Source organism: Scylla paramamosain, chromosome 29 (genome assembly GCF_035594125.1).
Source record: "Scylla paramamosain isolate STU-SP2022 chromosome 29, ASM3559412v1, whole genome shotgun sequence".
NCBI lineage: Eukaryota > Metazoa > Arthropoda > Malacostraca > Decapoda > Portunidae > Scylla > Scylla paramamosain.
In genome coordinates this window covers 10,231,880-10,259,379 of record NC_087179.1, presented here as the reverse complement: position 1 = coordinate 10,259,379, position 27,500 = coordinate 10,231,880, and the positions used below count along the sequence as shown (strand labels likewise).

The 27,500-nt window shown below is 41.3% G+C and overlaps 2 protein-coding genes and 2 non-coding genes across 6 annotated transcripts in view; 3 read left to right on the top strand and 1 right to left on the bottom strand.

Moving 5' to 3' along the window:
- LOC135115725 (transportin-1-like) overlaps positions 1–25,149 on the top strand; it is a 37,006-nt gene extending 11,857 nt beyond the window's left edge. The window contains 16 exon segments of the mRNA XM_064032659.1: positions 5,388–5,531; positions 5,824–5,982; positions 6,702–6,893; positions 7,142–7,259; positions 7,506–7,708; positions 8,231–8,380; positions 8,662–8,823; positions 9,046–9,153; positions 9,469–9,627; positions 10,167–10,254; positions 10,885–10,983; positions 11,141–11,236; positions 13,894–13,969; positions 16,564–16,738; positions 17,139–17,250; positions 17,377–25,149. Of these exon segments, the coding sequence (XP_063888729.1) occupies positions 5,388–5,531; positions 5,824–5,982; positions 6,702–6,893; positions 7,142–7,259; positions 7,506–7,708; positions 8,231–8,380; positions 8,662–8,823; positions 9,046–9,153; positions 9,469–9,627; positions 10,167–10,254; positions 10,885–10,983; positions 11,141–11,236; positions 13,894–13,969; positions 16,564–16,738; positions 17,139–17,246 (2,037 nt within the window). The 3' untranslated portion in view covers positions 17,247–17,250; positions 17,377–25,149.
- Positions 6,098–6,299, top strand: LOC135115806 (small nucleolar RNA SNORA53). Its single transcript, XR_010276063.1, has one exon. It is a non-coding gene; the product is annotated as a small nucleolar RNA SNORA53 (small nucleolar RNA).
- LOC135115805 (small nucleolar RNA SNORA53) lies at positions 7,953–8,154 on the top strand. Its single transcript, XR_010276062.1, has one exon. It is a non-coding gene; the product is annotated as a small nucleolar RNA SNORA53 (small nucleolar RNA).
- Positions 25,150–25,623: 474 nt separating the features above from the next.
- LOC135115721 (heme-binding protein 1-like) overlaps positions 25,624–27,500 on the bottom strand; it is a 5,527-nt gene continuing 3,650 nt past the window's right edge. For all 3 annotated transcript variants that reach the window (XM_064032651.1, XM_064032653.1, XM_064032652.1), the window contains 3 exons: positions 27,216–27,390; positions 26,986–27,096; positions 25,624–25,930 (listed from right to left, as the gene is read on the bottom strand). In XM_064032651.1, the coding sequence (XP_063888721.1) occupies positions 25,849–25,930; positions 26,986–27,096; positions 27,216–27,390 (368 nt within the window). In that variant the 3' untranslated portion in view covers positions 25,624–25,848. The remainder of the gene's footprint in view (positions 25,931–26,985; positions 27,097–27,215; positions 27,391–27,500) is intronic.

The following is a 27,500-nucleotide window of genomic DNA, read 5'->3' as shown; positions in this document are numbered from 1 at the left end:
ATTCCCTCCCCTCCTTCCCTCCCTCCCTTCCTCCTCCCTGCCCCTCCCTCTCCCCTCTCCATCAGTGCGTTTAAAAGTTTGCTGACCCCCCTGACAGAGAGAAATAGAGATTGTAAAATAAAGTGCATATCACGGTAATATATATATATATATATATATATATATATATATATATATATATATATATATATATATATATATATATATATATATATATATATATATATATATATATATATATATATACACACACACACACACACACACACATACACACACACACATACAAATCTGCAAAAAGGTTAAAGAATACGAGTTCATCACAGCATATCATCATCATCATTATTATTTCTCGCGTGCTGTACGATCACAGTTGAGGCAGGACATAGTGCTATTCAACGGGTCAGCAAAACGATTACCCAACGCGGAAATGGGAGGGAATGAGGAAGGGAATAATGGAGCTCTGATTAATTCACACAGAGAGGGGAGAGAAAGAGAGAGAGAGAGAGAGAGAGAGAGAGAGAGAGAGAGAGAGAGAGAGAGAGAGAGAGTTATTAGCATTATTTATGTTCTTCAGTGTGGGAAGTTTTCCTTATTGCTATTTTTATGTGAAGTCCCTTTGATCTTAAATTTTTTTCAGGATTACTGGTCACTTTTTACACATCCTATGGGATTATTGTTACTTTTCTTTGTATGTATTTGTTTTAACCAGTAATGCTATACATGTGCAAGACTTATTGTTTAAAATGTATCTACCTGTGTCTTTTATATTACTGTGCTTCATTAATACAACACCCTTTGATGACCAGGATAGTTTTGGTGTGTGTGTGTGTGTGTGTGTGTGTGTGTGTGTGTGTGTGTGTGTTAAAAGGGGTTGGTGCAGTGTGTAGCGTGCGATATTGACGTGGTAGCGGTGTTACGTAGGTTACATTGCTAATAATTGTTTTCGGCACGTCCAGTAGTCAAGGGAAACTCTCTCTCTCTCTCTCTCTCTCTCTCTCTCTCTCTCTCTCTCTCTCTCTCTCTCTCTCTCTCTCTCTCTCTCTCTCTCTCTCTCTCAATAGTCATACTCCTAGCCCTTTAAACTGTACCCCAATCATCCCCTCCCTCCTCTCCCTCTTTCCTCCCACAGTAGCCCTTTAAACTCCTCCTCCACGGTTCCTCCTGCTCAGACATGTCGCTTCTCCCCCCTCTCCCCCCTTCCCTCTCTCTCCTCCTCCTCCATCCACCCACTTTAAAGTCCTGTTATCTGGACACACCCCTTTCATCCTCTACTCTTTCATTTCCTTCTTTTAACTTATTTACCTTTCCATCATTCCTTTATTTCCACACCTCTCCCTCTCCCTTCATTCTTTCCTTACCTATTTCTTTGCCATCTCGGTGCTTGCTTTACCTGTTTCCTCCCCGCCCACTTGACATTCCTCTTAGTCACTGTTTTCATCACTCCCCCTACCAAGGAAGTGATTAGGGCAAGGACAATGTGTGTCCGGCTGAGGGTGTTGCGTCATAGAGAGGGGGAAAGGCAGGGGGAGGGAGAGATGTGCTCGTGTTTATCACATTTTGATGCAGCTTGATTAAAATATTCTCCTTCACTTGACCTAGATTTTGGAAGAGAGAGAGAGAGAGAGAGAGAGAGAGAGAGAGAGAGAGAGAGAGAGAGAGAGAGAGAGAGAGAGAGAGTTGTAGTAATAGTAGTATAGATAAAACACTCTTCTTCAGGTGATAATAGTGGTCTTAAGTGGTGTCTACTACTGTTGAACTCCACTCAGCAATCTGTTAATGATAACCACACACTCTCATGCATAGATATGACCACCACCACCATCACCACCACCACTGCCTGCATGGGTATTGTGGATGCGTGCTAGGAAGGTTTACTGAAAGCTGGCAAAATCAGAGCTACATTTCTTGGGATACACTAATGCTGGAAAAATGGCTAAGCTTGGTTTTTATGTTCTCTTTCACGCAAGGGATTTTAAAAAGGTGGTGGCTAAAGGCAAAGCTTAAAAAAAGTGAGGGGAAAAAAGTCTGGTTAGTTAATGCTTCATAAAAAGTTCAGTAAGGATTAATTTTTATATCTGGTCCAATAAATGGTGGTTGTGTGCAAATTATAGTGATAAAATGTAGTTTAGAACATGAAAGGCTGTAATGGTGGTATGATAGTTATGCGTAGCAAGTAATAGCATGTAATAGCCGAGAGCAAGAGAGATAGTGGTAAAATAAAATGTCGTGGTGTTTTTTATGGAATGTGTTTTTGTGGTGGCAGTTTGGGTGGTGTTGGTGGCGGCAGGTAATGAATATCAATGAAGCACAGGCAGTTGGTGGTACACATAAAGGTGATGGAGTAATAACAGGTGTGTGCATTACCAAAAATAAGCTCTTGGTGAGGCTTTTATTACATGGGAGTGAATAAAATATGGTGGCAAACTAGTGCTGCGTGTGAGGTAATGGTGTAATCTGGATATACTGGTGTTAATTTTGTGTTTAGTTGAAAAAAAGTATAGATTTAGTTGATGAATATTAAGAGATTAGTGCTGTGGTAGAAAGTATAGTTGTGTACTGGGGTAATGAATAGGTTTGTAGGTACATGAAGGTTATGAATACTGATGTGCTTTGTGCTAGCATGAACTCATCTTCACAGTAATGTAGATTTTAACTTTATTACACTTACAGGCATAAACATCATATTAGAAAACTTATCCTCTTGCTGACAGTTTAAACGAAAACTAGAACATGAACTAAGAGCAGTTTTATAACCACCACTACCACCACCATTACCCTCAAAGAAAAGGGAAACAGAAATAACTCAAGGGAATTTACAACTCATATCTTAGGAGTCATATAATAACAATAGAAACAGTATTAGTAGCAATTCTCCAGTGCCACCCATATATACTTCAACAAGAAAGTGAGCAACAGTAAAAAAAAAAAAAGACAAGAAAAGTCAATCTCAGGGAGCAGTGAGGTCATACAGCACAGGAGCATTACAATAAATACCTCTGTGTTGGGGATGGAATAACAGTAGTGTGGGAACCCTGCACTGTTGTAGGTTGGTGGTAACGCAGAACTAATGGTAGCCCAGTGTGAGAACTCTTGAGGTGGTGACATGGTAATGACAGGCCGACAGTGCACCCAGGTAACAGTGCCTTACTGTGTGTGTGTGTGTGTTCCAACTCAGGTGGTTAGTGCTGGTGCAGGGAAACATGTTCAGATGTGTACAGGTGAATCATGAATCATGGTGGCCTTTTTAGGTGGTGAGAGGGAGAGATGGGGGTGGGATGAGGCACACAAAAGGAGCTTATATTTTGTAACTACCAAATATGTTATTGTAAATTTCTTCCCATAATGATCCCAATATATTCTTGTAAATTTCTTTATTTTATGTACATATGTGAATATGGCAACAGACTCTCCATGGCTCAGTGGAGAGAGAGAGAGAGAGAGAGAGAGAGAGAGAGAGAGAGAGAGAGAGAGAGAGAATGAACAATGAATATATAAAACAATAGCAGGAAAAGATGACAAATAGGTCAATAAATCAAAAAAGACATGAAACTGCCTGTTGCGTGGATGTGCTCACACACACACAGAGAGAGAGAGAGAGAGAGAGAGAGAGAGAGAGAGAGAGAGAGAGAGAGAGACTGCATGTAATAGTCATCCTAGTAGTAATTACAAACTCTTAAAAGTCACAATGAGAAATTAACATGAATGAGAGAGAGAGAGAGAGAGAGAGAGAGAGAGAGAGAGAGAGAGAGAGAGAGAGAGAGAGAGAGAGAGAGAGATTAACATTAGTGTGTGTGTGTGTGGTGATTGTGACATGGCTCCATGGCTCCCTGTTTGAACTTGTCTGGTGGTGAGAGCCAATGGTAGAGAGCCACCTCCATCACCATCACCACACCCACACAGGCAGCCAGCAGTGCAGGACAAGAATCAGAGCTCTGAGATAAGAGATAGAAACCCACACTCACATCATTACACACTCCTGGAGGCCTGCACATTCCCTAGTGTCTCCTCTACCTCCTGTTTTTAGCCTCACATCTACCCCCAGCTGTCTGAAAGGGAGTCAACACCTCAGTGACTCTGCTGGCTGTATATGCTAGTGTGTTGGTTTGTGTGTAGAGGATAGGTGGTGGTTGCTGCCTGGAGGAAGTTTACGTTGGATATCACTCAGTAATACCTCTTGTTTATCGGCACGACACACCTCAGCAGTTATTCTTTACGTTTGTCATGTCTGGTGTTCGGTGGTGCAGTGGTGAAGAAACGCATGTTCAAGCCTGTGCTCTGGGGACCTACGCCTTGTCCAGCTGTGTCTGTAGTGACCACAAGTGCCAGTGTTCATCATTACCTCGGTGATAGTAACTCCTAGGCCTTCCTTGTAGCCTTGCTCTGCTGGGTTTGAAGGAAGGTGTGTTGGTCAGTGCAGCACATGGTGGTTGTATGGTGCACCAGCTGTTGCTACCGTGGTGTTCTGAATGCAAACACAAGAAGTAATTTACTCTCCTGTTCTGCTTAAAACACACACACACATCTGATTGTAGGGAAAAAGGTGTTGGTCAGAGCAGCATATGGTGGGTCTATGGTGCCCCAGCTGTTGGCAGGGTTTGAGGTGCAGTGAATAGCTAGGCAGCTGATTTACTGCTGCCTTATTTTGCTGAGTACACTAATATATCCTGGAAGAATTAGGTCAATAATATACCTGACATTGGTGGCTCAGTTTTTCCTTTGTCTGGAAGTGATCAGGTGTTTGTTTATGAAATCTGGAGTACTTGTGCTCTGTTAAGGTGCTCAGCTGTGTCTCATTTGCTTGGAGAGTTTGAGCTGACTATCTTTCCCAGTATTGAGGAAAGCAGCTGTTCATCACTAGCTTCTGTTTGGAAGTGACCAACTATCTCTTCATTCGAGGCGTCCAGCAGTTGTCTCGTCAGGACTAGACTTTCTTAATCTGATCCTCGTCTTTGCTTGAGTATTCACCACCATGAGTTCAGTTGTGGTTGAAAGGGAAGTGCAGGTAGAGGCACATGTGGAAGCCGACAATGTTAATTCCACTTGTGAGATGGTGGAGGTCATGAGGAAGGTGGAAGTAAGCATAGATTTGGTCATTTTGCCATGCTAGGATGACCCATACATGCAATATTTTGAACTTTTAAATTTTCCATTCCTTGTCCAATGAAGGAAAGTTATTTTTTCCTTCTCTTATTATCTTTCACATATTCCACTCTTTCCTTGTTATTTATTACATATTCTGTGACTCATGCTAAATACCATATGGTTCTCTAAGTGTAAATCAATGTACCTAATCTCCCTCTAGCAGGTCTGTGGGTATCTGTTTTCTCCACCATGTATCCCTGTGTATTCTCCTGTCACTCATTGCCTCCTCTCCTCCTCCACAGAACCTCTTCCACCTGGCCATGGATGATGACCCTGATGTACGCAAGAATGTGTGTAGGGCATTGGTGATGTTGCTTGATGCACACATCTCCTCCCTCATCCCACACATGCACAACATCATTGAGTACATGATGATCCGCACTCAGGTAGGTTTGCCATTTTTTGTCAATATGTATAAGAGGAGTATGTGTTTGGAAGGTATTGTGTATGGTGTAAATTTGGAAGCTTGTATGTCTGTAAATGTTGAAAGAAGTAGGATTTTTTTATATGACATACTGTTCGGGTGCACCCCTTACCTTGACTTACTTAAACATTGTCGTCATCCCATCACCACCATTCTTATTCAGTCATTTTTGGAAACCAGCACAGTAGCAAAGACCAACACCAATCCTCACTATAATCTCCGTCACTTACCACCCTGTCTGCTCTCCCTCCCAGGACCCTGATGAAAATGTGGCCCTGGAGGCATGTGAGTTCTGGCTTTCCCTGGCTGAGCACCCCATCTGCAAGGAGGCACTAAAGCCACACCTTCCCAAGCTGATCCCCATCCTGGTGCGAGGCATGAAGTATTCTGAGATTGACATTATCCTCCTGAAGGTGAGATGAGATGCTGTGATTTGTGTAAGAGTATCTTAGGATAAATGTAGGTCTGTTTATGAACTCCATTAAACAATATTGAAGTGTAGAACCAAAAGAGGTATTACTATCAATTAGCATGCTCCTTAGATCCACCAAATGGGGCTTTCGGGCCCACCAACTTTACCGGTTGGACATCGTTGGTGAATGAGTCATAAGCATGCCAGACAATGCACCTCCTTCTGCCAGCCATCCCACCCCCCTGACACTTTGTGACCACCCCATGCTGTGGTCCTGTCACCTTTAGTGGGGGATGACCGGCTGGTGCTGGGGACAAACTGTCAACACTAAAGTATTCTTAGATGACTTACATAGTTTTTTTTCACTTATTTACTTAGAAATCTGTCGTTCATTGTAGCTGGCATTATTTATTTCTTCTATAAGGTTGTGTCAGTGTGAGATTTTGATGTACAAATGAAAGTGGGTAATGTCAAACACTTGTAATGATTTACAAGTGAAAGTAAATGAATTCTACCACATACCGTCACTTTATTCAGCACCCAAGATCATTTACAACTATAGCACAATACTCATTGTCAAAATACATCAAAACAGCATCCTAGCATAAATACATTCTCCATCATCCTAGCATAAATTTAACAGCAGAATTATTACCCTAGCCAACATCCCTACACTACACCAAGCACCTCATCTAAGCATGTGTTCGCTAAATCCCCCAGGGTGACGTAGAGGAGGACGAGAGTGTGCCAGATCGCAGTGAGGACATCAAGCCGCGGTTCCACAAGTCACGTCACACCATCCGCCACGAGCCCATGGAGAATGGCGGCAGTGGAGGAGAGGAGTTTGCTGACGACGAGTCTGATGACGGACTGGATGATGACTCCTCCCTCTCTGATTGGAATCTGCGAAAGGTGCGGCAAGTTTTGAGTCTTCTTGCTTGGGATCTGTAGTAAAATATAAGGCAAGGGATTTATGCAAGATTTATTTTAGTATGTTCATGTTTTCTGCCTCTTGAGTGCTATTTCCCTTATTTAGAAGGCTAGATATAGGTGTATCTGCTTTTTTACCATGGATATGATTGTTCTTGGTGCTGTCTATATTCTTTCCTACTGTGTTTTGGTATTATGGTTTAACAGTGCAAACCCTTATACTCCCTCAGTGCTCTGCAGCAGCCCTGGATGTGCTGGCCAATGTGTTCCGAGAGGAGATGCTGCCAGTGATCCTGCCCATCCTGAAGGAGACACTATTCCATCAGGAGTGGGAGATCAGGGAGTCTGGTGAGTGGCAGGGAGGAATGGGTGGTTGGCAACTGTTGGTGAATGAGTGAAGGATAACATGATCTTTTCTCAGTGCTTAATGGTATGATGCAGGTTAATTAAAAGGATTGTTATGAGTCACTTTGGGGAATTTGGATAGTACTGAATAAGGAGACTCAAGATATGTAGCTCAACTGTTGGACAGTTAGGTTACTCAGGGTGAAGTTACGTGGTGAGTAATTAGACGCTCTTTCCTGCTTGATTCAGGCATCCTGGCTCTGGGGGCCATTGCTGAGGGGTGCATGAATGGCATGACACAACACCTGCCAGAGCTAATCCCTTACCTGATCAGCTGCCTGCAACACAAGAAGGCTCTGGTGCGCTCCATCACATGCTGGACGCTCTCCCGCTACTGCCACTGGGCAGTGGTGCTGCCTGACCACACCTTCCTCAAGCCGCTCATGTATGAGGTGAGCCCATGTCTTGTGTGTGTGTGTGTGTGTGTGTGTGTGTGAAGTGGAGGATTTTTATTGACATGACTGCTTTAGTAGCCTTGTAATTTGGTAAAAGTTGGATTTTACATTGGAAGGGTAACTATTTGTAAGTTTATTGTATTGTGAAAGATGTGACCTGAAATCAAGTTTAGATTAACATGAATAGCTGTACAAATTTGAGAAATGTGGTTTAAATGAATGAGAGACGGTATTGTGAGGTAGCATGCTCCTTAGATCCACCAAATGGGGCTTTCGGGCCCACCAACTTTACTGGTTGGACATCGTTGGTGAATGAGTCATAAGCATGCCAGACAATGCACCTCCTTCTGCCAGCCATCCCATCCCCCTGACACTTTGTGACCACCCCATGCTGTGGTCCTGTCACCTTTAGTGGGGGGTGACCGGCTGGTGCTGGGGACAAATTTTGGAAAACTAGAATAGATGAGAATCGGACCCATGTTGGTGAAGATGTAGCATTTAACACATCATTCATTACAGCTGCTGAAGTGTGTGTTGGACAGCAACAAGCGAGTGCAGGAGGCAGCGTGCTCAGCCTTTGCCACCCTGGAGGAAGAGGCATGCACTGAGCTTGTCCCTTACCTGGCAGACATCCTCAAGACTCTGGTGTTTGCATTCAAGAAGTATCAGGTTGGTTGCTTATATTTGCTTGGTGGTGTCTTGGTGTTGTTTGTAGTGTCTTGGTATCATCAGGAAATATTTAACCTGATTTTATCCTGAAGCTATTACCCTGTGCTATAAACATTGATATTTAAGTAATTTTTTGTGCTCTTCATGTTCATCCTTCAAGAACCAAGTCTACATTAAACAGTATAAAAATTTTCTCCTTTTCTTATCAGAATTGTTCCTTTTTATTCATTGGGTAAGCGAATGTGTCAAAATTTATGCCAATATCCTCTTCTCCCTTCCAGGCCAAAAACCTACTGATACTATATGACGCAATTGGCACCCTGGCGGACTCGGTGGGCAATTACCTGAACAAGGAGGAATACATACAGATGTTGATGCCACCACTCATTGAGAAGTGGAACATTCTCAAGGATGAAGACAAGGATCTTTTCCCTCTGCTTGAGGTGAGACAGTGTCACTTGCTTATCACCTTTGCTAGCGTTCCTGTAACCTTTCTTCTTTGGTTTGTAGAAAGTTCTTAGTCGTAGTTCATTTGGGGAGAAATGCTATGATACTTGATTCATGTTTAATCATTTTGTAATACTACTCTTCTTGTTTTCCTATTACCCATTCACATACTGAGAAACCTCTGTGATGAGATTATCAATCTGTGTGTGTCCTTGCAGTGTTTGTCAAGTGTTGCAACAGCTCTGCAGTCCGGCTTCCTGCCTTACTGCAGCCCTGTGTACCAGCGGTGTGTGTCTCTGGTGGAACAGACCTTGAACCAGACCATGGTGAGTCCCTGCCACCACACTGCATACCATACACTATCTTGGGGATAATGCTGTCTTATTTGGTTGCATTTACACATACATACATCTTTTAATTGTATCTTAAATTCCAGTTTTGTTCTTATTGAAATATTCAGATTGAATTTCATAGCCTCTTTTTCAGTTTCACCTCCACACCAGAGCCACATATTACTTTTCATCTAAACTAAAACCATACATGGCTATTACATTCACACTAGGCTCTCACAACTGCATTCCAGAATAGAGTCGTCACCTTTTTCTTTCAACAAAAATCCACTTTTACCTCCCTCCCTCCAGGCACATGCACAGAACCCTGGTCAGTTTGAAGCAGCAGACAAGGACTTCATGATTGTCTCCCTTGACCTTCTCTCTGGACTGGCCGAGGGTCTCAACGGACACGTGGGACAACTTGTGCAACAGTCAAACATCATGCAACTTCTCTATCAGGCCATGCAGGTGTGTGGAGAGCTCGCATGCCTTGCCCAGCTCCTGTCCTGTAGTAGTTCTTAGTTTGCAAGTAGTGGTTGAATTTGACAGTTTTAGTTTTTTTTATCTATTTCTGGTTTTCATTTATTTTGTTGTCATTCAGTGGGTGCAGGGAGTCTCATGCTCTTGGCTACATGTTTGGGTTAGTTACTTTTTCTAATTCCTCACCATGTGGCTGAGATGTTTTGAAACACAGAGGAAATGTTAAGGATTGTTGGGTTTGTTGGAAGGGAAGGGTCAGAGGTGGACACGAGGAACTTGGAAATACATCACAGGGAATAGGGACAGACTCTCTGCACTCGTCTTTTCATAGTTGATGATGAACTAATCCAAGTTGTAGGCAAGTGTAAAAGCAAAGATGAGCAACCCCATTTCTAATCAATTTTTTATTTGTATGCATTTTTATGTGCATTTTATTAGGAAATTCAACACTTTTTCTAGATAAACATTAATTCCTTATCCACACCCTGGGAGCCAAGAAGTTCTAACCCCATGACAATTTCTAACAGGACCCCATGCCAGAGGTTAGACAAAGCTCATTTGCTCTGCTGGGTGACCTGACCAAAGCATGCTTCCAGTATGTCGCTCCATGTATATGTAAGTAGATGGTTGCAGTGTTCCCTTAGTTCATTTGACTTGGCTAATCCACCCAACCTGAGTGCAGCTGTGTGTGTGTGTGTGTGTGTGTGTGTGTGTGTGTGTGTGTGTTGGGGGATAGATAACCAGAGTGTGGGTAGTGATTGCTGCTAACCTAACCAACTACAGAACATTTGGAGAGAAAGAGAGAGAGGGTGTAAGTGGATTGGAGTGGAGTAGATTATTTGAAGTTTATAAGACACGTGATCAAATTTTATGACTGAAGGGATCTTTATGGTATTTACGGCAAAACACTGATGTTTTACTTCTTGAAATATTTTTTTGGGCAGCACGCACAAGTATCTAGTTCTGTAAGCATAAAACTGTTTGCTTTGCTTGATAGAGATTTGTAATAAAATCTTCTCTTCTCTTCTTTCTTCCTGTCTCTCTCATTCCTTTGGTCTATCACATTTCTTTTCTCCATTTTCTATGCTCATATTTATTACATTTCTTGTCCTCTTCAACACTCATATTGTTATACTCTTCTTACTCTCTTGCCTTCTCTTGCCTATGTCACATTATCAATCTCATCATCCTCCCTCATTCTTTTCTTCCTGCCTCTTTTCTCTGTATTCCATTTCTTCTACACAGCTGAGTTTATGCCGATACTGGGCCAGAACCTTAACCCTGAGCTGATATCAGTCTGCAATAATGCCACGTGGGCCATCGGAGAGATCTCTGTCAAGCTTGGTGAGTCCTTGTGTGTGTATGTGTGTGTTTGTACTGAAATTTAATGATTATACTGTGTACTTAGGTTATGAGTAAGTTTTGTACTTGTGTTTGTGTGTCAGTCAGATGCGTAGTCCTGTTTGCTATACTTGGCTGTTTTGCACTGTCACCCATGTAGGTCCCGAGATGAGGGTGTACATCAACCTGGTGCTGACGGACCTTATCTTCATCATCAACAAACCCAATACCCCCAAGACGCTGCTCGAGAACACAGGTAAGCTCTCCCTGTCCTCACCTGGCTCTCCCTCACACCCCTTCCCTCCACAACTACCTCTCATGTCCCTCCCACAGCCTATCCACCCAACCCTGCCTCACCCTCCCTTTTTTCTTGTTATGATATCAGTGACCCACCACACCCCCATCCCAGTCATCTTGTTTTTGAATTAACAGTAGATTATAAAGGCTTTTTGTGTCTGTATATACATACATTGAGTTATTTTTGCCTGGGAGGGGTCTTAGTCAGTTCATTTAAGAAAAAAGCTGATTTACTGTTGGCATTCTTAAATTTTTATTAAATCTGAATCAAAATTATCACAGTAAAGAGCATATTTATACGTATGTAATTTATCTTTTCCCCCATAAAAATTGCTTCCCAATCCACATTTATGTTATTTGTTGTATTGTAGTCTTTATGAGGCACAGATTCCATGGCAAGAGTGACTTGACAAAATTTGAGTGGAAACATGAAAAGCACTTGCCATTTTCCAATTAGAAATTATGAGAATTTCCTATAAGGGAGTATTTTTAAACAATTAATATTTTCCTCTGATGTGTTTGTAAGCAGTGTAAGGGAAACCTTGCATGCATTGTGAGCTCTTGATTAATTTTTGCTGTTTTATTAGAAGTAACTTTGATCAGTCAAATGATATGGGTCATTGTGCCACCTGTTCCATTGTGTGAACCTGTGCCTCTTGAGGACTTAATTAAATCTACAGCCAAGGAAGGACAAGGTAGATCAGTCAGCCTAAACTGTAATTTGTGCTTGCAATGTGTCAAGACTATCCGTGTCCAAGCCTTGAGTTGGCAGGACAGCTGAATTTATATTCCTGTTATGATTGGTCCATGCTGAGTCAAGGGGGATGAGCCACACTTCTCACAGTCTTTGCTTTGCCCTTTGTCAATCCCTCTTACCTGCTGTCTTTTATATAATACACTACAGTACATTGTGTGAAGTAGTATTCTAGTTACTACTAAACATTGTCACATTTTTTATATACCTGCCTCATTGGTCATTGCAACATTGATAATCTCCTGCATTATGATCATGCTGCATCATCACATGATTACTGTTGTTGACATACACAGCAGTGTTGTGTTACATAGTCATGACTTTTCTCCTTGAACTCCACCAAGGAGATTGTCATGACAGAAGAGCTTTCCTTTGTTCCTCCATCTATCTCATTCCTACATACTCTTATCCACCCCTGTCTCTTACAAGTATTGTATACCTCATTCATAACAGTCCTCTTACTCTTCCATATTGAGTAAGGTTTTCATTCTTTTTACATCCCACTGCTTCTGCCCAACTGTAGTGTATGCATTGTCCCACTTTCGTACTCTCTCCAGCTGATAAAAGCATCTTTTTTTCTTACTACTATACCTGCCAAAATCATCTTCTCTACTTTTTTTACAGTCCCTTTTCATCCTTCATAACACAAGCATCTTACATTACATACCACACCAACTCATTATTCCACAACACAACCCCTCCTCTAATGTCAGTGTGGTTTTCCCCAGTAGCTCCTCAGTTCCAGCATAGTACCTTGTGTTGCTGCTCAGTACTGCACTACCTTATCCTGGTTCTCTGGGCAGGAAGGAGGTGGGGCATCATAGGCCAGGCTCAGAATTAGGGGATGGAGTTCTGGATTGATGGAAAATATGAGTAGCACAGTTTTTTCAATAGGTGAATGGGATATATAATTATTCCATTGATGTGAAGTCTTAGGACATGCAAAATTTTTACTGAACTTTGAAATATGGATTATGTGGATCACTTAATCAGGTTCTTTAAAATAAAACCATAAATAAAAATAAAATAAAATGAAGAAAAGAAGTGGTACTTCTAGTAACAAAATAGTAATGGTGCCATTGAGCCTGGCCTGCTGCCATGCCTGCTTCCAGCCCCCTACACACAGTATGTCCTATGTAAGGTCATTTATTTACTAAACCTCATCAGTATGCCTTACAGAGTGGCCAGTTTGATGCTTGTTCTTTTAGAGAAGTACGTAATCCTCTTAGTCATTTCGTGTACAGTACAGTACAGTGCCTGGCTGGGCTCCCGGGTCTTCCCCAAGGCTGGCCCGGGGCCCTCCCCAGTGTAGGCAGCCTGCCCTGTAGCCTCAGACAGTTTTTTTTTATTATTTTTTTTTCACTTGTTTGACATTATTATGATTACTATTATCATTATTATTGTTGTTGCCATTATTATTGCTATACTGATTATTTAAAGGTTGTGTCTCACTAGTTTGCAGTCTCCTTTTCAATTATTCACTTTGCATACTTCACGAGGTATATCTGAGCAGTCCAGTTTATCATATAGATAGATACTTCTATATATATATTACGTATATACAATTTATACTGTTGATGTTTTAATGAGTAATTAATAATTTTGTATCATTATTATTGCCTTGTGTCACTCAGTTTCTCATTTTTTATTATTATTATTATTATTATTATTATTATTATTATTATTAGTATTATTAGTACTCTTATCATTATTATTATTATTATTATTATTATTATTATTATTATTATTATTATTGTTATTGTTATTATTGTTACCAATCTCCCCCATGGTTTGTTATTATCATTATGTCATGGTTTTCTTTCTTCTTTTCTTTTTTTCCTGGGTGTTGCTGTGCTCTTTAGCCATAACAATTGGACGCCTAGGCTATGTGTGTCCCAATGAAGTGGCTCCCCTCTTGCAACAGTTTATCAGGCAGTGGTGTGTAAACCCTCAGTTTTCAGTTGTATCTTCCATTTTAGCATTGATCTCCACAGTTCAGTGTTTACAATATACTACTACAACTACTACTACTATTACAATCATATTTTTATTATTATTATTATTATTATTATTATTATTATTATTATTATATTATTATTATTATTATTATTATTACAACACTTACTAAACCATTAATTTGATTTTTACGTAATGCCTCACATTGAAGAAAAGTTAAAGTTAAAAGCTAATTTTTTCAAGTCAGTAATTTGTAATAGTTCTTTCAAACACTTTTTTTAATTTTTTTGGCATATTTAACTCTTGTAGCACCAGGCTGGGCTGAGGGGCAGAACGTGGGGGCTGCAGGGCTGATGGCGGGGCACATCGGGGTCTGTCTCTGTCCCTGGCAGATGTGTTTACCTGTGTGGCTCTTGTGGCCACATGGATACTCACACTGACAGGAGAGAGAGAGAGAGAGAGAGAGAGAGAGAGAGAGAGAGAGAGAGAGAGAGAGAGAGAGAGAGAGAGAGAATGGGGAAGAGACAACCCTAGCCTTGCCCCGCCCTGCCCCGCCCCCATGCCTACTGCCCCGGCCTGAGCGCCCCACACTGGTAGTCAGCTCAAGGTGTGGGTGGAGTGTTAGCACCTGGTCTTGCCGCACATCCCTCCTCTAGCCCCTCAGCCTCCTTGCTCCCTCCCCTGTCTCCCGTCACTCCTGGCCAGCCCCAAAGTCTGGCCACTGACACATTCCCAGGGTGCGGCCAGGCCAGGTGTTGGCACGCCTGGCTCTGCCTAGTCCAGTAGTGGTTGTGTGTGTGTGTGGTTCTCTCCCTCTAGTAATATTTTAGCTGTAATTCTTCCTGATAGAGAACTCACAGTGGTATTGTCCCCTTTTTTAATTTCTTTTATGATTTTATATTCAGATTTTGTGGTATTTCCATTGGAAAATTTTTAAATTTTTAATTAATTAATTTGAATTTACATTATTTGGAAGAACAAAATTTTATCAGCTTAAGTTTATAGCCCTTAGATTTAGTAGTAATGTTTTATTTTGTATGTGTGTATGTGTTTTGTTGATTTACCTCTGCTTCCTTCCCATCTGCCCTTTCCCTTGTGTGTGTGTGTGTGTTGGGATATACATGATTGTCTGTGGGAGAGAAGGAGAGCGAGAACATCAGAAATGACTTGATGTAGAGGGAAAAAAGCTATGCCAGTGTGTGTGTGTGTGTGTGTGTGAATGAAGATGTAGAAGTGTGAATGTGAGGTGCACTTGATGCCATGTTTATCTCATGTTAACAATGCCACACACTTCCTTCACTCCCTTGCTCCCTCCCTTCCCTGCCTTGGATGTTTGCTGCAGTGTTGAGTGGCACCTCCCTGTAAAGACAATAACCACCCAGCATAAAATTTTTTTAATTATATGTATTTTTATACCACTCTGGCTTCACTTAATGTCACTGTTTTAAAAAGAAGTATTGTGTGTGTAAATATGCTTGGAAGTGTTTCCCCATCCCACTCCTCCATCTCTTCTCATTTTTTCTTCTAACTTATATATTCATTTCCTCACCTAATAACCCTTATTTCTGTATTCCATTTTATTTGAACCTTGCCCACCTCTTATCACTTGTATCCACTTCTTGACCATTTAGTTCTCATTTCTCTTGATCTCCATCTATCTGTTTCTGTTTCCTCCCCTGCCTTGCCCCTTGGCTTCTCTTAATCGAGCATGGTATGAGAGTACTCCTCAGTTTTCTCCTTGTTCTGCTGAGTTGAATGGAGCTGTGTCTGTCTGTGTCTGTCTGTCAGTCAAGTGTGAAACTCTTCAACTTAACCCTCCCCTGAGTTCTCCTTTTGTTCTGTTCACCTTCCATACAAACCTCTTTGGACTTTTAGTAGAAGCAGCAGCAGCAGCAGCAGCAGCATAGTAGATTTGTACATTATTATTATTATTATTATTATTATTGCTGTTATTATTATTCTTATTCTTATTATTATTGTTCTTATTATTATTCCAACGGCTGACTCGTTTTTCCGTTTTTTTGGGTAGACCGTAGTCCTTGTGTCCAGAGAGAACATCAAACATACCATTAGTCACTTAAAGATATAAATACAATAAACGAAAGGAGATAGAAGGAAAGAAAATGTAGATAAGCAGTCCCTCCCCTTCCCCCCCAACCATGTTCAGTATAATTCTTAACGAGTCAAAAAAGTTTAATAAGAAATACTTGTACATAACGCTGTCCAATGGAGGTTTGCGTGGAGACGTGTTCTGTCACTGTGTGTGTCTTATTATTCTTATTATTTTATTTTTCATCCTTTTCTTTGAGTCCTTCATCAAGGCTACCATAGACCATTTGGTTAATTCGTGTTCCTCTCTCTCTTCCCCACCCCTCCATCTCCATCACCACTTCCATCACTCAACATTCTCACTTTTCTCTCACTTTTTCTCTGACTTGATTCCCAATGTCTTTGTCATCTTTACTGCATCTCCCATACCATTACCAACATACAATGAATAAACACAAACCACTCATGCATTCATCTCAATCCACCTACATCTTCCATTTCAACACATTCACATGCAAACACAACAGGTGTATCTCACTTCGAAATATTCGAGACAACGAGGAGAAGGACTCGGCGTTCCGTGGGGTTTGCAACATGATAAGTGTGAATCCTGGTGGTGTTGTGGAGGACTTCATCTTCTTTTGTGATGCCATTGCCTCTTGGATCAACCCCAAGCAAGACCTGAAGGAGATGTTCCATAAGGTGTGTGTCTGAGGCTGTCTGAGTGTTCAAGTGTGTGGTGCAGTTTAGATCAGTGGTGAGGATAACATAATGTACACATTTCCACTGTGCTAAGTATTTTTCTCAGTCAGAAGTTTTCAATGTACTAAAAAGTCCTATCACATGTTGGGTTTGGCAGTGAGTGAGAAGTGAGATTGAGGAAAAATGCAAAACGGTGAAAATGTTGTGTAGGTCACTCAACATCTGACCTTGAGTTCAGATGGTGAGTATGTTTGTATTTAGACATCAGGTGTAAGGGTTTGGTAGATTATGAATGTGTGAGTAGTGAGTTGTGAATGTATTTCATTGTTTGTACTTGTTGAACGTGATAACATCTGTGTTTACATCCAAGCTTTCCTAACACTTGTGTTCTATTTTACAGATCTTGCACTGCTTCAAGGAGCAGGTGGGTGAGGACAACTGGAAGCGCTTCACAGAGCAGTTTCCTCCTCCCCTCAAGGACCGGCTGTCCCAGCACTATGGAGTGTGAGCAGGTGAGAATTTCTTTCTTAAGCCTTGTGTTGCTGTTCCTCCAGTTCTCAATGTCCATCATGCTATATTGTTATATGACCATGATAAGGAAGATGGAAGGTAAGGATGTTGTGTGTTTTTCCCAACAGGTGATGCTGCTCTTGTGTGAAGACCAGAGCCCAGGACAAGGGAATCTTAGCGTCCTGGCCGAGCTCTGTGGCGCACGGTGTTAGGAGGCCACAGCCAGAGTGAGCCTGGGTGGGGGGAGGGATGCATCTTCTTCTCACAGCCATATCCTGGTCCGCCCACCTGACAGCTGTCTGCTGCAGGTGGGGGCTGGGCTGGGAGTGGCTGCCGCGCGCGTGCCGTCGTGGGAGGGACTTTGCGGTCTAGGGTGGGTGGGGGGAGGCGGAGGGAGGGGGGTGGTTCGCCCCTGGTGGGTGGGGGGAGGCCGGGAGGGAGTTCGTCGGTCCCCAGCACACCACAACACCACCACCACACCCACCCACCTCCTGTGCACCGCCCACTATTGTGGGCATGTGCAGTTGTGTGGGTGCACCACTTAGAGGCTGCCCGTTGCCCCGTCCACTCTTGCTGCCACCGCCGCCGTCCCTGCCCTCATCCTCCCCTAGTGGTTAGTTTGTATTGTGTAAGATATGTAAATACTTGGAAGCTTTTATTTTCTACATGATCATCACTACTGTAAGTCTCCTGTGCCAACCATGACCTCCTCCTCTCACCAGTCACGGGTCATGTAGCTTTCCCCCGGCGGGGCGTGCGGGGTGTGCGGGGCACGGGCAGCGTGTGCCTCACAACAGTATCCACCAGCCCGGGGCTGCCAGCCTCACTCACCCTTAACACTACCCCAATATGGTGCTACTTTTTCTGGATAGGGCAAGGCAGGGCAGGGGCTCACGGGTCAAGCTGCCCTGCTGCCCATGCCAACTTGTCTTAGTTTGATGATCATGTTGAGGGTGATGATGAAGAGTAGTGTTCAGGCTGATGGTTGTACTGTGCCTTGCCGGGGCAGCCCTGCTCCACACCCAGCCTGGGCACTCTGGGCTGGGTGTGGGTTGGGGCTGTCCCGTACTTTGTTTTCCCGTGCACACATAGGACTTAATGGAAACGACTGTGATCATAGTGATTTCTTTGATTTTTGTACTGTTATGCAAAGTAAGTTAAATATCACTTCTCAAAGTCTACTACTACTACTACTACTACTACTACTACTACTACTACTACTACTACTACTACTACTACTACTACTACTACTACTACTACTACTACTACTACTACTACTACTACTACTGTTATTGCTACTACTATTTCTACACTCAACTCCTTGATGACAAGTGGGTAAAATACTGTGCAATACATGTCATCACTGCTGGGATGTGCTGGAGGCTGTAGCTGCATTGGGCAGCCATCGTGGGGAAGCCTCAGCGGGGTCCGGGGCTGGGGTCCGGGGAGCCGGGGTCTTGCCCCACACACAAAATTATTAGGTTAAGGGCCGAGGAGTGGCCAGGCCGTAGCCACACATATCAACTTTATACATGCAGGACTCTTTGGTTTTTGTTGAGGGGCTCAGCAGCGTGTTTTTACATTTTGAAATTTGGTCTAGGGCGGTAGGACGGGGCTGTTATGGGGCAGTTCAGTTGTCAATATTGGTTTCTCTCAGCTAGGTTCAGGTTAGGGCCATCGGGGGCAAGCTAGGGCCCTTCTGGGGCACGAAAATATCTCTGGGTTCAAACATATTTTGGAACGGCAAATTTTGTGGGATGGTGTTGGGGCTGCCAGAGCAAAGAAGGCCTGAGCTTTGTGCAAGCCCTGCCCAGCCCTGTAGCAGTTTGTTTGGTGTATTTGTAGACAAAATACTGTCAGTAGTGTTGTTATTTGCGGTGTCTCTTGCATGCCCTCAGCCAGTACGTCACCACTTCTCGCATCTCTCGTTACCATCTGTTTGTGTATTAGTTGTTTGCCGGGCAGCGGGCAGACAGGTCACCATCACTAGTGTGCTCCTGATCTGTGGCATGGTCAAGGCAGTGTGGTTGTGTGACCTAGCCAGCAGTTAGGGTCTGTGACATGAGAAGTATATACTGGGATGGAGACGACTAACATAGGAATGTTTGTTTAGCTGTTTTGCTGATGGGTGCCACCTGCATGTGTGCCCTATGGCAGAGGTTCTTGTCAAGAGTCCCTGACCAAGCAGCCAGTCTTTTAGTACTAGTTGACTGCACAGACCATCTCATCTGTGGAAAGACAACCACCTGAGAAGACCATCTTGCCTGTGGGAGTGAATACAAGCCAAGATGCCAACCAACCAGCCAGCCAGCCAGCCAGTCCCCAGCCCAAACTTTGTGTATATGTCAAGATATGCAACAGTGTGTCAAGTGTGCTGCTGCCTTTCTCAACCTCTGCACTGGGGCGGTGTGAACTGGCATGCATTGGGAAAGGAGAAGAGGATGAACTGCCTGCCACCACTACCAAGGTGGGACAGCTATACAATATCACTTGAGTCTCTCCTTTGTGAGCCTGGCCAGTGTTTAGGCTGCCCGGGGAAAACACGTCGAGGAAGAAAATTACAAAAATGGTCATTGTGTTTTGTAAATGCTGGTCATTCTTCCCTATTTTATTTTTTAACCATATTATTTTCCATTATATTATTAGGATCAGAAGGTGTATATCCATGTTGCATTCCTCCTGTCTATTTTGTGACCCTTCATCAGCTACTCATCTCTCATTGACTCATGTCCTCCTCTTCCTCTTCCCCCAAAGCATTGCCATTATTATCTGGAAAGGTTGCTCTTGTGGGGGAGACCTCGCCAGCCTGGAGTGGGCCGCTGCTCTATTCAGTTGTTGTTTTCCTAGACTGTGCCTTAAAAGATACCGTTGGATACCCATTATTGCATTATATTTCACTTCCCCACATCTGTCTTTCTCTCGTCTTTCTCATCCTTCATCAATTCCCTCTTAACATCCTTTTCATTCACACAAGCATACCAAATCCCCTTCCCATCCCTTATTCTTCCATCCCCTTTTACAGAACAGTCAACTGGTTTATTTGTTCGCTCTTTTGTGAACACACTTTGTGCATGCTAGTGTTGATAAAAAAAAAAAAGAAGTAATAGTTCGCGCAGCCATCACTAACTTGGATCTGACATGGCCTGCCTTTACCAACTAAACGACCAACCTTTCTTTGCTCAAGGAGGGTAGGGTGTTGGGTGAGAAGCTATTTAGTCCTCACACAGCCCCACTCCCTTCCCCTGTAAAGAAAAAGAGTAAAAGTGTCATCGCTGTCCACCGCCGTTGAATGCCACCTCTGAAAGCATACAGGCACATGAACACACTGCCCTACACATTGGCTACATCCGTACATTCTGGCTTGGGGCTAAATGCTTGGAGACATGAAACAGCAAGCGTGTGTGTGGTTACTTGTGAGTGCGAGGGTTCCTCTTTCGTGCTCAGGTCTGCGAGGTTTTGCGACGACGCCGTTCCCAAAGTCCAGCTGGAACGAAGGCAGGTTAGGCAGGGGACAAAACACAGAAGCAAGCAAGCGAGCAAGCATGTGAGCAAACAGGTGTTAAATTCTCCTTAGGGTGTCCAATCCTCTCGCCGAGTTCACAAGGACAGTAGGTTTTTGCCTCAGTGCCCCTTTCCATAGCTGCTAGGCAAATTGTTAGGGTCCGGGGCCAGGCCAACCAGCGTACGTCGCCTAGGTAAGAGGTAGGAGTAGGGACAGGGTGGGTCGGAGGGAGAGCTCAGTCAGTCAGTCAGTCAGTCAGTCAGTTATTGAGTCTGTCAAGTCGCTCGTATCAGGTTAGGCCAAAAGTTAGGAGTTGGGAGGGTGCTCACAGTGGCTGGTCAGTCTCTTCTCTGGAGATTACAGGGAACCATGGATACTGCTGAACCTAAATTGAAAGATTTTATGTGCATTGAATTATAGATTGTCGTCATCAATCAGATCCTGGTGGAGGCATCTCCAGGGGAGGTGCTAGCTGGACCACTCCTCATTGTGTACTTTTATTATTTATTACCAGCGTGACAGGTGGATGAATGTGTGTGTGCATTGCGTGTATCTTGGGTCGAATTCGTGTCATGGCGAACTGACTTATTTTAATGCGGGTCTTAGTATATTTTTTTTGCCTTTCTTGGTTTATCTGTTTTCTTTCCCCATCATGCTCAGTGGCGAAGGCCGAGTTTATGGTTTTATTGACTAGTCATTAATAAGTTAGGGACTGTTAGGTTAGGTTTGAGACATTGCATATTTTCCTCAATGTGAATGCTACTGTTTATATATTTTTCCCTTCACACAGTTGTTAGTAGGCGATAGGTTCTAATTTTTAATCATATGTTATATTTTTTGCTCATAATTGCTGATGTTCTAGTACAAATAATTATTGTTGATAATGATAATCAGTTTTTTTCCTGAGTAATATATTATTTTTGTTGTAATGTTATTCTTGGCTGGAGAAGCAAGGAGAAGGAATATGATTACGGCGATGATGATGATGATGATGATAACAAAGTGGAAACGGTCAGTTATGTCCAGCAGGCGGCCCCAAGCCAGCGCAAAAGTCAGCTACTTGGTCAGGAATTTGGTCAGGTTGAATCATTGCTCAGTCACCACCGCCACCACCACCACCACTGCCTCTGTTGCTTGTTTCCAACTCTCCAAATATGTACAAATTGTTATGATTACTATGTAATTGTTGTTCTTTTTTCCTTCCAGCTGTGATAAGTGTGTACTATTGAGAAGAGAAGTTATATGTATAGTGAACCAGTCCTCCCTCCCTCCTGCCCTCTCCTCCTTTCTCTTATTATGTGATATGTATAGGATTGTAGGTATATTTCTCTCTCTCTCTCTCTCTCTCTCTCTCTCTCTCTCTCTCTCTCTCTCTCTCTCTCTCTCTCTCTCTCTCTCTCTCTCTCTCTCTCTCTCTCTCTCTCTCTCTCCATTCAGTAGTCAGCTTTTTATTTTTATTTATTTTTTAGCCTTGCATTGCATTTTTGTTAATGCGTTCTGTTCTGATTCGTTCAGCAGTTATTTTATTCATATTGAATTATGTCGTTATTTATTCATTAAGCAGCAAATTTTCGTAATTTTATCCCAAACTTAGATATTTTGGCGGTAAGCGTTTACCGTCTCTGACTTAAAAAGAACCTCGTGGTTCTTGTCACTTATTGAGTCGCATACGTGTGTTGCGATTTATCCGAGCGTGGAGGATTTCTCACATTTTTGTAAATAAGAGTACCTATATATGTATATTTTTTACAAAGTTAGGGCGTTTATGACAAAGAATTAGCAGTGCATTGCGTTGTAAATGAGGTGCAGCTTAACTTGGAGTGCTGCCTGTGTCACGTGTCTCATACTTATTGCGTCTAGTGTTGCTCGGATTGCAGCGAGCGAGGTGGTCGTCGTGTTTAATTTTAGTGATTTTTAATTCTATTAACTTTTTTTTTTCCCCCACCCTCAAACAATTGCATTGACCACTCCATTTTCCTTTTTTCTCATTTTTGTTTCACTCGCTTATCGTTTTCATTGTTCATCCGTGGGTTTAATAATAATAGTGTGTAATTATGCCATTCGTTCATTCGTGCGCGTGGTTGCGAGTGAATAATGATTACTACTGGTGGTCTAGTCTAGTCCGGCGCGTTAAGTTATTTATTATTCTCATTATTATTATGGTTATTATTATTGTAATTTTTGCAGTTGTATTACATAAACTGTAGTATATTATTGTTTATTATTATTATTATTATTATTATTATTATTATTATTATTATTATTATTATTATTATTATTATTATTATTATTATTATAACAGCTGCTACTGAATCTTTCTCTGTGTCTCTCACTGGAGCAATTCAGGTGCGTTTCAAGTGATATTAAGGCTTAGCTAGGTAACTGTGATGTCTTTCCCAGTCCTCCATCCCCCCCCTCTTGTTCCATGTCACTTGTTGAAAAGGATCTATTAAAGTAGTGCATCTCTTTTCTTTACCTCGGTGGTGGTGGTGGTGGTGATGATGGTGATGTAAATCGTTAAATTAAGTTAATGTTGAGTAATTCTATGAGGGGATTAGAAATGCATAATATTTTTGCTTGTATGCATTTCTACACTTTTTTTTTAAGGGTGTAGGTTATGGTGCTTATGTGTATGTGTGTAGGTGTGTGCGTGTGTTCATGTGCTCTTGCGTGTGCCATAGAGGTGGATGAAGAGGTTTATTCCACGAAATTGTGTTGATCCCATTATTATTATTTATTATTATTATTATTATTATTATTATTATTATTATTATTATTATTATTATTATTATTATTATTATTATTATTATTATGTCAGGTTCTTGGGTTGTCACTATTAGCCAGGCATCCTTTCTTTTCTATGTACCACTACCACTGTATTAAAGCATTTCATTGATTTGTTTTGTGCCTGGCTTGTTTGTACGTACGTATGTGTGTATATTGTGTGCACGTATATTTTTTTGTGTGCGTGTTTGTGTGCATTTACTTTAGTTGAGGAAATTCTGGTAGAAGTTGTGAAGACTATTAAAAATGTTCTTCATGTAACTTTTCACCTGTATTGTTTCATGAAAGAATTTGGTGTTGCAACAACCTGTATCTCTTGAAGCAACTTATTTATTACTGAGGGGGAAAACAAACACCTTGTTGGGATGTGCATGTTGTTACAGAAATAAAAAAAGGAAATGAAAATTTGTTAGGTTTTGATTTTTTAATTAAAGGTAAAGAGAATAGTGAGAAAAGTATAATTAGTCGTATGTTAATGATGATATGGATTCTCGTCAACTTTTTAGAACATTCCGTTTATTTGCAGCTATGTGAGTAATTCCTTTGTTAAGTTTAATTATGCCTCCCACTTACGTTACTACCTACTACTAATCACACCTCTTTGTTTGCCATCGTCCGTGGAGGAGCCAGAACGTTCACTAACAATATTATGATGATGGTGATGATGATATACCATGTGATTCATCCTCAAGACCAGGCCATGTCTTTCCTGTATTCTGTCGCTGTGGCTGGGTGGGGCTTGGCAGGCGCCAGGCAGGGCATAAAGACCTCGAGTTTGGGAATTATTATTATTATTATTTATTGTCATTATTTATTAATTCAGTTTTGCCATCGTGTTTTTTTTTTTTTTTTTCAAATTTTGACAATGTTTAGTCAATAATTTATTATTTAGTTTCCCTTATATGTGCCAATGCTATTTTGTACTTTATCCTGGTTTGATTAAGTTAGTGTACAGTACTTCCATAAACTACTGTATTTTCATTGTCATTATTCAGCTGTTGTATTAGTTGCAGGGCATTTATTTCAATATTCATACAGTACATCTATATTTTGCTTAGTATAATTATTTAGGTATTAATTTGTGTAGGTTTTTATTATTATTATTATTATTATTATTATTATTATTATTATTATTATTATTATTATTGTTATTGTTATTATTTTATTTATTTATTTATTTATTTATTTATTTATTTATGTATTTTTTACTATTTAATCACTTTTGGGGCATTGGATTCTCTGATTTACCAGTGAAAAGGATGAGGTCTGATCTAAGGGGGGGATTTTCACATTTACTGGGTGTGTAGCCATATGTAAATGTTAGTTTTATGGTGAATTTTAAATACTATGGAATGTCAGCCTTTGATACTAATGTACTAAAAGTAGCTTAGCTCTTTTTTTGAGTAAAATAGCAGGCTGGAATTTTTATTGGATTTTGGGATCTCTTAAAGTATACAAGTAATTGGATTCTTGCCGTGACTAGGATAGAACTGCCTGTGTTTCTTGGTTGTCACTGGGTCTCTGGATGCCCTGCCCCGCCTCACCCTGCCCCGCCTGGCCCAAGTATCATGTGTTGTTGGAGTAGTTGGAGCGTCGACATAAATGGAAAGGTCCCTTGAGTGTTTTATTTTCCCGGCATCGGGTTCTGTTGTGGTAAGATTGACTTTTTTTTTAACAAGACCAGCCGCCCTCAGTTATATTTAGGGTGGAATAGGGTGTGCTGTGTTATCTAAACTCTCTCTCTCTCTCTCTCTCTCTCTCTCTCTCTCTCTCTCTCTCTCTCTCTCTCTCTCTCTCTCTCTCTCTCTCTCTGTGTGTGTGTGTAATTGGAGTGGTTGATCATGTTCCTCCTTTCCCTTCATCGGTTTGTAGTGAAAGGGGAGGCTGAGAGGTCGTTCATTCCTTGACAGCTTTAGTAAGATGGTTCTGTAATACCACAGGGGGACAAGCAGTCACAATCCCCTCAGAACTTGTAGAAAATGTGATTAATACTTTTTTTTTGGGGGGGGGGGGGCGGGGGCTGTTAAATAGCATGAATGTTGGAGGGCAGGATGGCATTGTTGAGTATTCAGGATATGGAGAAATGAAATGATGGAATACTTTATTAATTCTTCGTTAAGGATATTGCTAAAAAAAAAAAAAAAAAAAAATTTCAAGATTAAGCATTAAACCTTCAGCTAGAAAACACATATGGAAGATGTCAAGTTATATAATTTAATTTTACTATTACCTTCAACCCATGAGATTAAAAGCTAATTACGTATAACAGCAATGAAAGTCTGTTAAAGCCAAGAGTCAAGAGTGAAACATTGGCTTAGGCTTGTTCCTCATCTGGCTTCACCAACCACACTTCATTACGTCTGGACCAAAACTTGTGAGGAGGGTCGTATGCGTTCCTGAAATGCAAAAATAATCAGAACATACTAAAAAAAAAAAAAAAAATAAATAAATAAAAAAATAAATAAAAATAAATAATTATTTTTTCTTATCAGTTTATCTATTCGAATATTATAAACAATTAAGACCGTCAGCCACTATTCTTGGCTTGGGCACCTGCATTTCATGAATTCAGTACAGTTTAGGCTCGTACAGTATTTCTTATTTCGGTTATTGTGTTGTGTAGTGTACGTGTGATATAGTGTTATTTTTCATGCTTCCATGAGATTTGCCTTGCCATGCGTTGCTGGTGGCGTGAACAGAGAAAGCTTAAGTGTTCATACGTGGCCTTGATGTTGAAGGTTAGTACGGAGGTAAAGGAGCCATTAAATGAGGAATGTGTGATGAGGGAAAATGACTATTTGGCAATATGTATCCCGCTTATTTTTATTATTTATTTATTTCGTTGTATTTATATTCTTTTTAAATTAATCAGATAAATGTTCTCTTATTATGTTTTCAATGTGTGTGTGTGTGTGTGTGTGACGTTGAGGGAAAATTCTATAATATATATATATATATATATATATATATATATATATATATATATATATATATATATATATATATATATATATATATATATATATATATATATATATATATATATATATATATATATATATATATATATATATATATATATATATATATATATATATGACAACCCGCATCTCGCTTATTTTTATTTATTTGTTTTTTTCGTTTGATTTACATGCGCTTTGAGTTTATCTGATAACTGCTTCCTGATTATGTTTTTGATGTGAATGTGTGTGTGTGATGTGAAGGCAAGAATTCTGTACCTATTTCTAGTAATCCGAATTCCTCTTATTTCAAGTATTTTCTTTTCTTTCTCTGTTCGATATATATGCATTTCGAATTGATCTGATATGTGTTTCCTGATGATGCTTCTTGATGTGAATGGGGAAAAAGTGTACCGTTGTTTTATATGTATTCTACCACAGTAATAGTTATAATAGTGGAGATAGTAGTAGTAGTAGTAGTTTCAGCTCACCAATACTGCAGGTCACCCCGTGTGTCTATTCCCTCCGCCGTTAGCACCCCCTTCAGTCCTTGTGCCTCCGTCATCCAGGTTTCCTCGTCAGATGCAAACCCGCCAAATTTCCTGTAGTAGGGACAATAGATGAATCTCTCTCTCTCTCTCTCTCTCTCTCTCTCTCTCTCTCTCTCTCTCTCTCTCTCTCTCTCTCTCTCTCTCTCTCTCTCTCTCTCTCTCTCTCGTACCTGGTGAAGATCGTGAGGGTGGGGCGCTGTGACAGGAACACCAGGGGATCAGTGGGCGTTGGGGGGTCAGCCTGTATCCGCTCCGGTAGGAAGAAGCAGGCGTTCAGCTCCCGTGATCCGTCAGCAGCTGTCTTGACCTCGATGGAAACTGGCTTTCCCATGGGCAGCTCCTGGTCTGGGGGTTAGAAAAGAGACAAATATTGGTGTTGTGAGTATTATTGCTGTTCGTAGAAGTAGTAGTAGAAATAGTAATAGTAATAGTAGTAGTAGGAGGAGGAGGAAAGA